Source organism: Misgurnus anguillicaudatus, chromosome 18, assembly GCF_027580225.2.
Source record: "Misgurnus anguillicaudatus chromosome 18, ASM2758022v2, whole genome shotgun sequence".
NCBI classification, from domain to species: domain Eukaryota; kingdom Metazoa; phylum Chordata; class Actinopteri; order Cypriniformes; family Cobitidae; genus Misgurnus; species Misgurnus anguillicaudatus.
This window is the reverse complement of record NC_073354.2, coordinates 34517332-34534104: the sequence shown is the minus strand read 5'-3', so window position 1 is coordinate 34534104 and position 16773 is coordinate 34517332. Positions and strand designations below refer to the sequence as shown.

Here is a 16773-nt window from a genome sequence, read left to right as displayed (position 1 = left end):
TTCAAGTGGACGTATGACTAAAATTGCTGCCCAGCGCGCGGTGCAAATATCCTACCGAGTATGAATTCTGTACTTAAAGTGACTTTTATTATGTATGTTAAAAAAGGTACCGTTGGCAACATGGTAGCTATGCTTTGCCACATCATGTTTGTGTAAACCCAGTGTACAGTTTATAATTTTTCATTAAGTGTAATTCTTTGTTTATTTTTGCGTTTTAATTATATGTTTTTTGTTGTTGTTGTTGTTATCGATTGATCTTCCTGGCTGTGGCTCTTCAGCGATCGATTAATCGGCCTATTCGAGCAGGAAGTGACTGTACACACGTGCAGACGGGAGCAGCGCTTGTATGAAATTATTGTTTTGTTGCCCCTCTTTAAATTTACTACATTAGTGTGAAAACATCGTGCCAGATATTTTCAAAAATCCTCTCAGCCCCGTTATTTATTGTAAATGGCGGAGTGCGTAGAAGACAACGATGCGGAGAGCAAGATCAGTTATGGAGATTATGTTATGCTAAAGAAAGGAGAGGTCTTCAAATCTGTGCAGATCGAGAAGAAAAAGTGAGTGTGACTGGTGACCTGTTCACAACGTAATTATTGTCACTCTCATAAATTTAGCTTTGCCACATTCATTGTACAGACAGACAAGGCTTTGATGTTATAAATGCACTGGACTCCAAAAGTCACGTTGAAAATCTCATTTGATTTTGAAAACGAAGCGCTATGACGCAAAAAAGATGAATAAGTATTAGAAAATATTCAGGTTTTTATGTCACTAACCAGAAGGAGGAAATTTGTGACATTTAAAGCTTTTAACAAATGTCGGTACCAGCTCACGTTCAGCTGTCATTATTATAAGATTATACCTATAAAAGTATTTGCTGTCAACCTTTTGCTGAACGTTTCTTAAAATCTTTTTACTAAAACTGTAACATAAATATTTAAATTGTGATTTGAAAAGTGGTTTTATTGTTGGGATGTTTATAATGCAAATACTGTATGTAATAAATTATAACACTAAATGTAATCAAGCACAAAAGATTGAGGGTATTATATTTGTCATTGATGAAATAAAGTACTAAATAATATTACTCTTAAAGGGATAATTTACCCCCAAAAAAAGTAATTTCTGTCGTAATTTACAAGATATTTTGAGCAATGTTTGTAACCAAACCATTTATTAGCATCATTGACTTCCATATTATTCATTCTTCCTGCTATAAAAGTCAATGGTGCTTCTGTTTCCTGCTTGATTACAAATATCTTCCTTTATGTATATATTGACAGAATCAAAATTTTTGGGTGAACTATCCCTTTAAGTGCCTGTTGGCATTATTCTGTGTTTTTCAGGAAAATGATATTTGAGAAGCAGTGGTTCTTCTTGGACAATGCAGTCGGACATGTGTACGGGTCGATATTTGAGATTGAGTCCGGTGGTTCGCTCAAACTGAAGACAGTGAAACGCGCCGGAAGCTCTTTGAGTAATGACGGTAAGGTTTTTTGTTGCTGTGATCTTTTAATTTCATTTTTTCTTGATGAGATGAGATGATGTTTGTCTTTTTGTATGTTTTAGATTCTAAGGAAGCGGGCCAAGATAACCGGCATATAGTGGATGATGGCCGATCTCAAAAACTGACCAGAGATGATATTGAAACACTAAAAGAGCAAGGGTTAAAGGGCCAGGTGTGTTTCGTACAAATATCTCAAAATCATTAAAAGTACAATATGTACGATTTTTGCATTAAAATATCCAAATATTAATAGCACAGTGTTGCACACGATGCACACATGCATAGCCAGTTTTATATGCTTAAGACCTAATTCACATGTACAGAGTATATATATACATTCACCAAAAACAATTCACATGCAAAAAAAATACAATTATATTCTCATTAATTATGTTTCATAAACACTAAATATAGATGTACAACTATGCACAAACATTTTGAAATTTACAAGTTTATCATGCAGTTTGAATGTACAAATCGTCAATCATGTGTCCACACACAAATTCAATGAGATTCACACGCCAGTGAAGATTCACATCCCAAAAAAATGTGTAAATTTTAGAAAAAAATTCTTCATTTTTTTCATATCCATCCTTTCTTAAAGGGGACATTTCACAAGGCTTTTAAAGATGTTGAATACATCTTTGGTGTCGCCAGAGTACGTATGTATTTTAAGCTCGAAATATCATATAGATAATTTATTTATGCCATTTTTGGGTGTGTCCTTTTAAATGCAAATGAGCTGATCTCTGCACTAAATTGCAGTGCCATGGTTGAATAGTGCAGATTAAGGGGCATTATTATCCCTTTCTGACATCACAAGGGGTGCCAAATTTCAATGATCTATTTTTTGACATGCTTGCAGAGAATGGTTTACCAAAACTAAGTTACTGGGTTGATCTTTTACACAATTTCTAGGTTGATAGAAGCACTGGGGAACCAAATATAGCACCTAAAAAAGTCAAATTTTCATGATATGTCTTTTAGCCCTCATTTGTGCAAGCGTCGCCGCAAACTTTTTCCCAACAGTCAAAGCGACGTTACGTAACGGAAGTGCAAACTTGTAGGAAGACCGCATGGTGGCATTTGGGACAGGGGCGTTGTGAGAACCATTTGTGCCCTACTCGTACCCTGTGTTTATATGTTCATTCATGTGTTTTAAGGAGATTGTTCAGCAACTAATAGACAACAGCACGACATTTAAGGACAAGACTGAATTTGCTCAAGCAAAATACATCAAGAAAAAAAAGAAAAAGTGAGTTTAAAAACTGAAATATTTGATGATTGTATAATTACAGTAAAACATAATTGGTTTTCCTTCATTTGTGCAGGTATGAAAGCGATATCACAATCCTCAAACCTTCCACTCGACTCCTGGCCTTGATGTACCACGGCAGAGAACCTGGGAAAATCTGGTATGTAGTTTGATGAAACCAAACTGAACACACTGTATATGCAAATTAAATTAATTTAATAAATAGTTTCTTCTACACACCACTTCTAGTCATCTGCGCTATGATACTTTGGCTCAGATGCTCACGTTGGGTAACATTCACGCTGGCAGTAAGATCATTGTTTTTGAGACCTGTGCTGGACTTGTTCTAGGCTCTGTAATGGAGAGGATGGGAGGTATTCAACCTAGTATTCATTCATCTTTCTGTGTTATCTAGATGTCATAGCATTTATTGGAACCAGTGAACGTGACCGTGTTTCATTCTCTCAGGTTATGGCTCAGTTATTCAGATGTATCCCGGTGGTGGGCCGACAAGAGCCGGCATGGAGAGTTTTGGTTTTCCGTCACACTTTCATGAGACGCTGCATGAGTTTCCTATGTGTAAGGTTAACGCTCTGCTGGCGGGAACTTTGGATTTATCCGAGAAGGACACAGACTCTCAGGCTGATGGAGGCAGGAATGGACAGGTGGAGTCTTCTCAGGAAACTTCAGGTGTTTTGGAGGAGAGGAACTCAGAAACTCACAGCATGGAAGTCAGCATTGATCCAGAGGAGGAAATAAAGAGAACAGAGAGAGAACAACTGCGACAACAGCGGGTATGAGTTTTTTTTTTTTTTTTAAGATATCTGTGTATTTCTATCCAATAAAATGTTATTTATATAGCTTATTTTTAAAATGTGCATTGTTGCAAAGCAGCTTAAAAGAAATGTCTAGAAATCACAAAATTTAATATACAAAAAACGATTGGTCAGAATAATGATATAGAAATAATTGTGTAACATACAGTCCATTTATGATATTTGTTTTGATATATGTCAGTTGAACTTTATTGTATTTTTATCACAACGTGAACTTCTGACACTTTTGTGTCCCAAGAACTGATTTTTCTCTTTATTTAAAAAAGTTGCCACTAAAACTATTTTATCATTACCATTTTATGTTTAGTTATATAGTTCTGCTTATTTTTATATATTTTATTATTTCAACTTTGACCTATCTTAAAATATGAAAATCCAATAATCTAAACAAAAGTGTAAGGAAAAAAACGAAAAATATGATAATCTTAACAAAAAATTAAGAAAAAAACGACAACTATAATAATCTAAACAAACAAATCAAATAAAAAAATAAAAAAAATTGTTTGATGTTAATCTGAACAAAATTTACAAAACGAAAATTATGATAATCTAAGCAAAAAAATTATAAAAAATAAATGAAAACTATGATAAACCAAAAAATGTAATGAAAAATAACAAATGAAAAGCTATAACCTAAACAAAAAAGATATATTAAAAAATATATAATCTGAACAAAAAATGTTAATAAAAAATAAATGAGAGTATAAATGAAAACAAAAAACTACGATATCTAAACAACAAAAAAACGATATCTAAACTAAAGAAATGAAATGCAAAAAAACACAAAAAACTATGATAATCTTAACAAAAAAAATGTAATTGTGAAATAATAAATGAATACTATGATAATCTAAATAAAACAAATAAAAAAACTGTGATAATCTAAAAAAATAAAGAGAAGTAAACACTAGACATTTTAAACAAATTTAGTGAGGATCAGTGTGATTGTAAAATAAATTGAGGCAGCAATTTATTTCTAGTAAAATACATCATATGAGATGTATTTTTAAAATTTGTGCTTAATATTTCAGTGGGGAAAAACAACCAGACATGACACTAGGGCTGCACAATTGATCGAAAAACTAATCCGAAATTCAATTACTGGTGAAACAATTACATATTGGCCAAAAGCCTCAATTACAGCTGCTCATTTGTGCTTATTTCTATGCGTTTCACCAGTATGTTTGTGCACCGAGTACAGTGGTGAATAAGAGATTTTAAAATTGAAAAGTTGACGTGTCCTTTAGCCATTTTGTTTTGGATTTTTACTAACCACATAACTCCCATAATTATTTGTTATTTACAATATATTATTTAGCTTTGGATGTTTAAGAATTTCCCATGCAGCTGTGTCACAAAAAGTTATAAAACATTCAAAACTTCAATGTAAAATCTATTAATCGACACTAATAATCACAATATCAATGATATTTGTAACGATTTTTGTCATAATTGTGCAGCTTTGCATGACACTGATCTCTGGTGGTGCATGCTTACTGTACACACTATTGGAGATAAGTAAGCAGATAAACTAGTTAAAAGTGTTAAAAGGGAGTTTTAATTAATTCCAAAGGGCCAATGTCATGAGATCTGACCCAAAGCATATGAATAAGATTCAAAGCTTTTGTTTAATTGGTGTTTTTGAATCTTACAGGCTCAAGAGAAGAAAGTGAAGTTGGAGGAGAAGAGGAGAAAATTAACCTCAGCTTCAGCTCTACTGCAGGGTCAAAATGCAGATGGGTATGTTACTTTAACATTATACTCATTTTAATATACTTATTTATATACTAAAGGATTAGTCCAAAAATCCAGATATTTACTCACCACCATGTCATCCAAAATGTTGATTTCTGTCTTTGTTTAGTCGAGAAGAAATTATGTTTTTCGAGGAAAACATTCCAGGATTTTTCTCATTTTAATGGACTTTAATGGACCCCAACACTTAACAGTTTAATATTAAAATACTAATTAATGTCTTTGTGTCAGTTTATTGTTTAAAATGGTCCGCAAATGTGCATTTCATATATGTAACACGTGACCTTTCCACGGCATTACGCAATTACGTAAGGTCGCGCAGGTGCGTCACACAACTGGAGGAAGAAGAGAAGTTGTGGTTTAAAAGTGCATATTATTTATTTTTCTTGCCAAAAATGACAATCTTTTTGCTAGATAAGACCCTTATGCTTCGTTTGGGATCATTTAGAGTCCTTTGAAACTGTAATTTTAAACTGCATTGGAACTGTTAAGTGTTGGGGTCCATTAACGTCCATTAAAATTAGAAAAAAACTGGAATGTTTTCCTCAAAAAACATAATTTCTTCTCGACTGAACAAAGAAATGACATGGGCTGAGTAAATTATCTGTTTATTTATTTATTTATTTTTTAAGACTAATCCTTTAAGCCGTCTTTGCTTCTAGTGATTGACAGGAGCTTTGACCCACTGGTTTATATTGTGATTGGACTGTTTGTTTCAGGTTGGTTATTGCAAGTCGCTTCCATCCATGTCCTGTATTAATGCGTTTGCTGAAGTTTGTAGCACCATCACGACCGTTCATTGTCTACTGCCAGTACAGAGAGGTAAAAACCGAGTCTTATAATCTTTGATTGTAAAACGAAGACAGTTGTGCGTGTATGCTTTATATAAAATTAAGATGATGTTCCTTCTCAGGTTTTTTCTTTATCTGCTTTAACATGTTGTCCTGTTTAAGACGCCATTCTTACAATATCCATCCCTTATCATGTATTGTAACATTTATTAGTTTTTGGTTTTTAGACTTTTTGTCAGCCTCATATATGCTTTGTTAGTTTGTGATTGATATTTATGTTTTTTATCAACTCACGAACCCCCTGCAATTCTCTTGCAAACCACTAGGGGTTCCCGAACCCCATTTTAGGAATTCTGCTATAGGAATAAAATGAATTGTCTTTTTTTACCTAAAAAACAAAGCATATTGTGAGCAGGAGCTGCCGTTCTACAAGAAGTCCCTTTAAAAGGTTTTTTAATAAAATGAATCTGAAGTTTGGATTCCTGCTGTATTTAGTATGTGATCTGTCTTTCACAGCCTTTGATTGAGTGCTATACAAAACTCAGGGAACAAGGAGGAGCGATTAACCTCAGATTAACAGATTCCTGGCTCAGACATTATCAGGTAATATCACATACATTTATGTGGTGCAGGGTTCCCACAAGTCCTTTAAACCCTTGAAAGTTTGTGAATATGTGGGAAGAAATTCAAGGCTCTGGAAAGTTTTTGAAAGTGCTTGAATCAATTTTATGCAAAAAGTTTCTGGAAAAAAATCCATATTATTCCCTGTGTAGTGTAGAATAATATCATACAAATTCTAGACTTTTTAAGCACACGTGCTAAACTGTTCGCTTTAAATGCTTATATCTTCTGTATGCAAATGCTTTTTGGCATAGTTGTGTTTGAGACATGAAAACGTCTCGGGTTACAAATGTAACTTTTGTTCCATGAGAAAGGAACGAGACGCTGCGTCTCCCTTGCCATACGTTTTGAGTCCGTGTAATGCCATCTTTGGCAATATTTCAGATAGCGATATACTTCTTAAACATCTTTTTCGTTAAGCCTCACCATTGGTTGAATTTGATATACACATTCAGATGCACTTACCCCTGGAGGCGTCCCCAAAGTGTCCCTTGAAAGGGAACTGTAACAATGTATCTTAAAGGGTAACACGATGTAACCTTGCTCTCACTTGAAATGTGTCCCCACATTTAGTCCTTGAATTTGAGGGTATTGGACCTGGAAAGTCCTTAAAAGGTCCTTGAATTTGAAGTTAACTAAGGTGTGGGAACCGTGACGGTGGTAAATACTGTATATCTACATGGCTGCCAGTGTCTGCTTCATGTCATTTACAGACTTATGTTAAAAAAACGTATAGTATTATGCCCATTATTTCATGCTGAATGAATGTTTCAGGTGCTGCCGAACAGAACTCATCCAGTGCTGCTGATGAGCGGAGGTGGAGGATATCTCCTATCCGGAACCACTGTGGACAAATCTGGGAATCGGCAGAAATCGGAGGAGCCCGCTGCCAAGAGGATGAAACTGGATGAGAGCAGTCCATCATGTGACAGCTCAGTTTAGCGGCTTAACTTATTTAAGTGAGAAGAAACCAAATTGGTGTTGAATCACACATTCAGGCTTCATAGGTTTAAGACTTTATTTAAAGTCGTCATTTCTTTTTATATTTTCCAAGATTTGAGCTAAAGGGATTTCCCCCTCATCTTATTTATTTTTTAACAGGATATTACTTTTTCAGAAACATCAAGTTTTGTTCACAAAAAGATGAAGCACCTGTAAACACAGTATATGTGTTTTTAATAATGTGTTTGAAAGCATGCCAACATCACATACATCAGCTTTGGTCCCATAATAACAGATTTTATTAAATGCAAACAGTCATTAAGAACAACAGCAACCGTAAAACACGTACTGTAACTTTAACATCGAGAAGCATGCTATCAAATGCATCATTTCAGATTGCAATTTATAATAAGCAAGCAATTTGTTTTCTATGTTCTTTTAGGTTATGCAATAAAGAGAGAAAATATATTATCAAGCATTAAGTGTCTGTAGGATGTTGTCTTTTATTCTCAGACTTTTCTTTGTTTCTCAGACTTTCACAGTAAACATACACTGACTTGCATCAATAGTTAAAATCTAATACAGATATGATGTAAAATAATGCATTGAAAGGAAAGTCGCCCAAAAAAGTTTAGTTCCCCTCTATTCACCCTAAAGGCAATTGCACTGAAAATGATTACATTTTTGGGTGAACGATCTTTTTAATATCTAAAGTAGCCCATGGCGGCACATGTCAAGCTGATAGGAAGTAAAACGAGCAACGGAGAAAGATGATGGTGTTGAAGGTTCATGCCTGGTTCTCCTTCATCTGTTGATCCACAGAGGCAAGTTTCTCCAGTTCTTTCAACTAAAGGAACAAAAGAGAAATTTTGTGATGCTTTGTCTCGTAACTTTAATCTTAACAGCTCTTTTCAATAGAAAACATCCCTTGAAATTGGTGACCTTTCTCAACATCTCTGTGGTAGATTTAGAGATGGATCAGGATGTTCCTGTAGCTTAGTATAGCATTACGTTAGCAGCGCAAAGGTTTTTTAGGCTCGACTATCAGAGATTACAAACTTTGAATGAAAATGTCTGCCAAATGCGTGAATATAAATGAAGAGTTAAAAATCAGATGATGATGTTAAAGGGACATTCCACTTTTTTTTTAAATATGCTCATTTTCCAGCTCCCCTAGAGTTAAACATTTGATTCTTAACGTTTTGGAATCCATTCATCTGATCTCCAGATCTGGCGCTGGCACTTTTAGCATAGCTTAGCACAATCCATTGAATCTGATTAGACCATTAGCATCGCGCTAAAAATAACCAAAGAGTTTCGATATTCTTCCTATTTAAAACTTGCCTCTTCTGTAGTTACATTGTGTACTAAAACCGACGAACAATTAAAAGTTGCGATTTTTTTTTTTTTTAGACAGATATGGCTGGGAACTGTGCTCTCAAACTGGCGTAATAATCAAGGACTTTGCTGATGTAACATGGCGGCAGCAGGCGTAGTGATATTACGCAGTGCCCGAAAATAGTCCCCTGCTATTGAAAGTAACCAAGGGGACTATTTTCAGGCAGTGCGTAATAGCAAAGTCCTTGATTATTACGCCAGAATGAGAGTATAGTTCCTAGCCATATCTGTCTAGAAAATCGCAACTTTTAATTTTCCGTCAGTTTTAGTACATGATGTAACTACAGAAGAGTCAAGTTTAAAATAGGAAAAATATTGAAACTTCTTGGTTATTTTTTAGCGCGATGCTAATGGTCTAATCAGATTCAATGGATTGTGCTAAGCTATGCTAAAAGTGCTAGCGCCAGACCCGGAGATCATGTGAATGGATTCCAAAATGGTAAGAATCAAAGCTCCCCTAGAGTTTAACTCTAGGGGAGCTGGAAAATAAGCATATTTTCAATAATAAGTGGAGTGTCCCTTTAAAGGTGGGGTGCATGATCTCTGACATTTCTGGCTGTCCTTCAATGTGATGACCAGCCGATGCCCGACCAACGACCACCAGCTAAACCAGTTTAATCCGCTTACCCGCCTCCTATCCCTACCGTATCTATATATAAATATATATTAATTCCTCCCAAGGGTTTTTGTTCTTCTAGGAGTTTTTCCCATTGGGTTTTTTCGTCCCAGGGAGAGTCAGCCAACTTTGGCTTAACTTAGCACTTTACTGTATACGTTACATTATTAATATGCTCGCTTGTATGGTTTAACCTTAGCCGCTATCTCTACTTCTTATATTATCTATTGATTTTCTGTGTCCTCCTCTACATCTTCTCATGTAAAGCTGCTTTGCAACAATTAACACTTGTGAAAAGCGCTATATAAATAAAATTGAATTGACATTTGAAATCACCTAAACAAACACACCCCACACATACGCAACCCAGGTAACGATGTCGGTTATTAAACACGCCCCTTACTGCTGATTGGCTACAAGTGTGTTTTGGTACCAGACCCTACTCCCTTTTCAAAAGTGTTTTTCAAAAATCATGCACCCTGCCTTTAAATTCACTATAGCATCAAATCCGCTTAATCTCAGCCTCAGGTCGTTCAGAAATACCAGTTTGTTGGTCGAATTCATTAGGAGTCTCATAAAAAAGTGCTAAATGTCAGACGCACTTAGAGGGTTTTGCATTTGAGCGCTTCATTTCTTTTGCATTGGTTGACTTGTCCCTGCATACTTTCTTTATTCACGTACGAAATAGTTTAATACCAAACACAAGTACAATCCCTGCATTTGTATATTTGCTATCTAGTAACAGAAACTACAGAACAGTTTGTTTTATTGTGAAATGTGAGAACATTTAGGCCATGAATATACTGTTACCGCAGTTCTCAGTAGAGAATTGCTGAAAATTATGCAATTTCCTTGCCACGATGTGAAATGATTCTCTTTGCGTGCCGTGGAGTTAAACTGTCTCTCTAGTCTATACTTTTATATAATTGTGATTTCTGCATAGTTTGTTATAAAGACTTATCGAGGTACTTAAATGTCCTTGCATCAGGGGAGCATTTGGCAGAAGTAGTCATCGGAGAGATATTGATGTGAGAAGGTAATCACCGCTAAAGGAGATGGAGAGTTACAGCCTATCCACATCCACGCAGAGATACATAAACTACTTCAGGCAGCAAATCTGCCCTTGATTTTCTGTCTAATGGTTACAGTTATTTGCAGTTATAGCATGCATTACATTTATAATTCATGTCTAGTCCCGACTATTGCTTGTTTTTTTAACTGCTCGATGTAGTAGGATATTGATGTTTCGCTATATGATTGTCTTTTAATGGTTTTCTTTCTTGTGTGGAAGATGTTTAGCTTTGTTCTGCTTTTCTTTTTCATTCATTAAGAGCAAACTGCTTTAGAAATGACCAAAAACTACACAATGCAGTGCTTTTGTGTAAGGGATGAACAAAGGTCTGAGTCAATATCCATTGATCATATCATTTTCTCACCCATGGTTCCATATTTCCAATTATTTTGAAGTCACATCAGGTTTGACGTCAGTGAAGCAAATCATGGATTTTTTTGTCCTGTGATCACAACACGTCAAATGCAGATGTTTGAATGCTTTACACAAAGAAAGCCATATGACTTTGAAAGACTATGGGGACAGGACTAGACCTTAGTTATATAAGGACATTTAAGTAGTTTTCAAAAACAAACCTTACAAAAAACAATACTGATGTGCATCTTGGGACAAAACAATGGCACTGATATGGGTGATTCTCACAAAATTAGACTTATGATGTGTCATAACATTGTGATTAAATAACGTAAATGCAAAGTAAGAGTATTAAAAATAAGAAGCATACAGTTATAAACATCTCTTCACGTACTATTTTGCACATGATTTCAAATGACATCATACAAACCAATTTTGTTGTTTTTTCCTCATTTAAGGGTAAAATTTTCATTACCGCAATGTGTCTATGACTGGATTTGGGTTCTTTGACATGGAAATATTTATAATTAAAAAATCTTTAAAAAAAAAAAACGCTTCAGTGCATGTTATAATATAAACATTTACAATAAAGAAACATGGTATTTGGTGATCATTAGTAAATGTAGAGACAATAATAAGGAATATAAATGTGTCCAAGACCAATTTTCTCATCCTCCACAACAATTTTCAATCATTGTTTAAGCCCTCAAGGGAACTAACATTTTCAACAAAAATAGTTGGAAGGGACATAATTGACTGTGACACTCAAGAAGGCTACCAGGTAAGCAGTTCTTATTTTTTCTCTCCAGATAAAAGTTGAAAGTTTGTTTGTCATAGTACCTAGACAACTTTTTAGTTCTCATTACCGAAACTCATATATTTAATGCAATATCATGTTGCGGTAATGAGCATTTTGTATAATAATAATCTAAAAAATGTAAATAATTCTATAGGAAATATTTTTTAAATCCTCTAAAAATAATGGTTATGGTAAGTTCAGAACTTAATCTTATATGTTCAAAAAATTGGCTTCATAGGCTTTTAAAAAAATCTGATGCAGGACACCTTTTAAGTCTGGATTTCGTGAGAATCGCCCATATATGTTAGGGCAGTGTTTCTCAACCCTGGTCCTCAAGGACCCCTTCCAGAATGTTTTAGATGTTTCCTTAATTAACACACCTGATTTAAATTATTAACTTGGGAGGGAGACATTCTGGAAGGAGGCTAATGAGTTGGTTCAGGTGTTTTAAATAAGGAGACATCTAAAACTTTCTGGAAGGGGGTCCTTGAGGACCAGGGTTGAGAAACACTGTGTTAGGGTACGTCAGTGCAAGATGTTTTTAAATTAGGAATCTCAAACATGCATTTTAGCCTGGGACAAGGATAAGCACTGTCCGCGAATGTATGTGACCCTGGACCACAAAACCAGTTACAAGTAGCATGGGTATATTGCCTTTAAATTGTAGATTTTTTAATCCCAAAAATCATTATATTAAATAAAGATCATGTGCATGAAGATATTTTATAAATTCCTACTGTAAATAGATCAAAAAATTATTTATTCTTAGTAATATGGACAACTTTAAATGTGATTTTCTCAGTATTTTTAATTTTTTGTACCCACAGATTCCTGTTTTTGTTGCCTCTCTGCCAAATATTGTAACAAACCATGAATGGAAAGCTTATTTATTCACCTTTTCAGATGATGTCCAAAAAATTGACTCTTATGATTGGTTTTGTGGTCCAGGGTCACATGTGGATTCCTAGTAAATTTTGGAGCAAGGCATTAAGCTTAACATAATGCTATCACTACAAGCACGTGTCAAAATCTGCAATCAGGGTCTCTCATTGATGGAGTAAGTTGCTTTAAAATAGTGTATGCTAAATAAATAAATGTATTTGATACTGTACCTCTTCGGGTGTGGGAAGCCTCTGGTCAGGTGACTCCTGAGAGTGCATGCTCCTTTTGTACCGAAGGGTCTCGGCGAGCTCCTCTAATTTACGATAGGGATGCTGGTCGCTCTCCTCCTGGTTTCTCTTGTACCAGGCCGGATGATAATATCCTCTGTAAATCCAGGGCGAGCGTTTGTCGTAAACGTCACCCTTGTCGAGTAGACGTTCTTCAAGCTCTTTCTTTTTCTCAGTGAGATACTTCAACGCTTCCTCCCTCTCCTTCTCCTCCGCAGAGCTCTGGTGATTCCTCAGCTCGTCTTCCTCCGGCCTCCAGATCCGTTTGTCCGCTCCTTCGTTCTCCTCTCTGCTCTCATACGGTTTTTCATAATCGTCTTCAGATGAGTCTCCACTGCGTTTGTGGTGCTTCTTATAATGGTATCTGTGCGTGGGTTTCCAGTATCTTTTCTCAATGTCCTCATCCACCTCCTCAGACCTCTTTTCCAGAAAGTCGGATGTGCCATGGTTTCTTTTGTGGGGGTAGCTTGGGAAGTCTTCTTGACTTCTTTCATAGTCTTCATCTTGTAAATCCTGGTTCTGTAAGTCATCGCTTCGTTTGTGGTGCTTTTTCTTGTAGTGGTATCTGTGGGATGGTTTCCAGATGCGCTTCTCTCTGCTTTCCTCCTCCTCTTCCTCCCCCTCAGGGTTTCTTTTGTGGTTGTAGCTTGGGAAGTCTTCTTGGCTTCTGTCATAGTCCGGATCTTCACGCTTTTCTTTGGCTGTCAGGTGACTTCTTTTGTATGGGTATGAGGGGAAGTCCTCCTGACTGCGCTCGTCATCAGGGTTATCGCGCTTTTCGAGGTGGAAGATGGGGAAATGTCTTTTCTGAGGAAACTCCTCTTGGCTTCTGTCATACTCTGTATCTTTTTTATATTTGCTGGTTCTTTTGTACATGCTCGGAAACTCTTCCTGGCTTCGTTCATCTTCTGGTTCGTCAAGCTTTTCTCTGATTCGTCTCTTGACAAAACTCGGAAACTCTTCCTGGCTTCGTTCGTCATCCGCTTCCTCACGTTGGATATTTCTTTTAAGAAAACTTGGAAATTCTTCCTGGCTTCGTTCTTCATGCATGTCCTCCCGTTTGTATGCGTGAGCTTTGAGAAGATCCTCAATTATATCTTCCTCCTTGCCTTTAGACTCTCCTCTTGGTTTGATCTGCTCCCCCTGAGATGATTCAACAGTTTTATCCTCACTCATTTTTACAGCTGAGGAACGACCTGAACCTAAAATCAAAAAGAAAAAGCAATGGGAACAAAACACACATGCATATTCAGATACCTCGAGTCATGACCCAATTTTTTTCCATTGCTTGTGCTTGGCACTTATTCGACTTAGAGTCAAACCACTGACCCAGCCAGCAAGAATGGTGTACTGAGTTTAGTAATGATGACGATAATGAAGTCTGACTGTTCAAACACTATATGTCCTAATGAAAATTGAAATACATTTACATGCAAGATTACACTACAAAGAATGTAAAGGTGCAGTCAGATAGGATTTTGAGTTACGTTTCATTTAAAAACATCCAGATTCACAGATTGACCTACAAAGGATGCAAAGACGTGCAATGTTGCATAAAAGTGAGATGCATTCTAACCAAAATAAATAAATAAAAACTTATTGTAGTCTGACTGCACTTTTATGGCAAAATAATGTTGATAAGCAAAAAGAAAGTCTCAAATGTGTTCAAGTATTTAAAATATCTTTTTTTACAGTAAGCAATACACCGCAAACTGAGCAAAGTACCCACAACATACCTGTCTTAAGGATGTTATTACATTCTGGATGCAGTGGAGTAGTGTCTGTTTTATACAATGCCGTAGAAAGGATCTGAACCAAACACTTGGTAAGCTGAAATGAAATTATAATAAACTTTTACAACTGGAAAGAGAAATGCATTGTATAGTTAAAAAAAAATATATAGATTTAATTTAGCTTTATTGGCATAGTAAAAACATTGCCAAAGCATACTATACTCCAGCATACCAGGTCATCTCTCCTGACGTCCTGCTCAACTGGTACGGACTCTCCATCTAAAATAGTACGAATGTGTGGAAAGGTTAATGCCATATATTTAATTTTTATCGTTTATCATCAATATATTTTCAAGTCAATAATAATTTTCCATAATAAGCTACTATTGTATTTCTTCTGCAGCAAACTGGCGCGCGCGCGCTGCTGACCATGGTGCTGAAATGATGGTTAAATAATGATTAATGTGCACGAGTCTCGCTTACCTGCAGAGAGAAAAACGACCAAAGAGACCAAAACCACCAACTTCATGGTGCACACCGATGTTTTCAATGTTGTCCAGATGGGTTTCGGTTTTCTTTGTAGTCTCGAGCAGAAGAGAGGATCTCCGCGTACTGCTGCTCCGAGCGTGCGCTGCGTCTGTTTTGTGCGATCCCTGGGACACGCAGGACTTGAGCTCGTGAGTTCGTGGGCTGCTTACGTCACAGCCCATGTGAATTGAATGACCAAATTGTTTTTGATTTGCCACTTAACCTACGCGTGATTAGGTTGAAGACGAAACATTAGCCTTTAATGGATTTAACCTTCATGTTATGTGTGATTTAATGTGTTTAGTTACATAAAACAGTAAACGGAGAATGGGGCAAGTTGTCACCGTGCTTTACTAGGCTAACGTTGTTTAGGCATCTTTTACATAAAACGAAATGTAGCCTATTGCATAAATTTTTATTTTATGTCGTGTATCATAATATTTTGCAATGTTAATATCCTTTAAAAGTTAGGAAATTTAACCATGCTGTACACTGTTAAAAATTGTAGACCAGCTGTTTGCCAGTAACTATACTGTAGATTTAAATGTTTGTTATTTACTGGCAACATTATGTTTAAAGTTACATTAAACATTAACAACAATTCTGTGTATTTACAGAATAAAACTATAAAATAACAACCTCATGCAAAGCATTCTGGGAACCAAAATCTGACGGAAAAAACTGAAAAGGGTTTATGATGATTTCTGGTTCCCAGAATGCTTTGCATAAGGGCTGTTATTTTATTCTGTAAAGACAAAGACTGGTTAATGTTTAATGTTTATTTAACTTTGAACAAACTGTTGGCAGTAAATAACGTACATTTAAATCTACAGTAAGTTGCTGGCAAACAGCTGCATAACTACAGCACATTTTTGACAGTGAGTGTAGTAATATCAAAAATATTCTTTTTATATTGATTACCATTTTTATAAAAGTCGTTTTTATTACAAATATCATGGTTACTGTAGTAAAACCATTGTTTATATGTGGTTACTATAGTTTACAAATTAAACAAAAAATGTTTAAGTGGTATAATTGAGTCCCCAGTGCTTTTATCAACCTAGGCTAGAACACATGAAAAAGAACAACCCAGTAACTTAATATTTGGTAAACCATTCTCTGCAAAATAGGTCATTGAAATTTGGCTCCCCTTGTGATGTCAGAAGGGGATAATACTGCCCCTTAATCTGCACTATCCAACCACAGCACTGCCATTTAGTGAAGATATCAGCTCATTTGTATTTAAAAGGACACAAAGTGGCAATTTTAACATGCTATAATAAATTATATTTTATATTTTGAGCTAGAACTTCACCTACGTACTCTGGAGACACCAAAGATTTATTTGACAGCTTTAAAAACTCTTGTGAAATGTCCCCTTTTATTTACTATAG

The 16773-nt window shown here is 35.7% G+C and overlaps 2 protein-coding genes across 2 annotated transcripts; one reads left to right on the top strand and one right to left on the bottom strand.

Annotated features, from left to right (window-relative positions):
- Positions 1–126: 126 nt before the first annotated feature.
- Positions 127–8192, top strand: trmt6 (tRNA methyltransferase 6 non-catalytic subunit). The gene is made up of 11 exons (XM_055186527.2): positions 127–560; positions 1350–1489; positions 1573–1682; positions 2674–2765; positions 2842–2925; positions 3015–3139; positions 3234–3559; positions 5256–5341; positions 6076–6178; positions 6664–6750; positions 7543–8192. The coding sequence occupies exons 1-11, from the start codon at positions 451–453 to the stop codon at positions 7708–7710; spliced, it is 1431 nt and encodes a 476-aa protein (XP_055042502.2). The 5' UTR covers positions 127–450; the 3' UTR covers positions 7711–8192.
- On the bottom strand, positions 7928–15511 carry chgb (chromogranin B). The gene is made up of 5 exons (XM_055186526.2): positions 15335–15511; positions 15084–15130; positions 14855–14948; positions 13062–14320; positions 7928–8557 (listed from the first exon to the last, which is right to left on the bottom strand). The coding sequence occupies exons 1-5, from the start codon at positions 15378–15380 to the stop codon at positions 8498–8500; spliced, it is 1506 nt and encodes a 501-aa protein (XP_055042501.2). The 5' UTR covers positions 15381–15511; the 3' UTR covers positions 7928–8497.
- Between the last annotated feature and the right edge of the window lie 1262 nt (positions 15512–16773).

Coding starts and splice junctions, on each gene's coding strand:
- trmt6 (XM_055186527.2), top strand. CDS start 451: ATGGCGGAGTGCGTAGAAGACAACGATGCGGAGAGCAAGATCAGTTAT. Junction 561..1,349: donor GTGCAGATCGAGAAGAAAAA/GTGAGTGTGACT, acceptor TGTGTTTTTCAG/GAAAATGATATTTGAGAAGC. Junction 6,751..7,542: donor CCTGGCTCAGACATTATCAG/GTAATATCACAT, acceptor TGAATGTTTCAG/GTGCTGCCGAACAGAACTCA.
- chgb (XM_055186526.2), bottom strand. CDS start 15,380: ATGAAGTTGGTGGTTTTGGTCTCTTTGGTCGTTTTTCTCTCTGCAG. Junction 14,949..15,083: donor ACGTCAGGAGAGATGACCTG/GTATGCTGGAGT, acceptor ATTTCATTTCAG/CTTACCAAGTGTTTGGTTCA. Junction 14,321..14,854: donor TAATAACATCCTTAAGACAG/GTATGTTGTGGG, acceptor TTTTGATTTTAG/GTTCAGGTCGTTCCTCAGCT.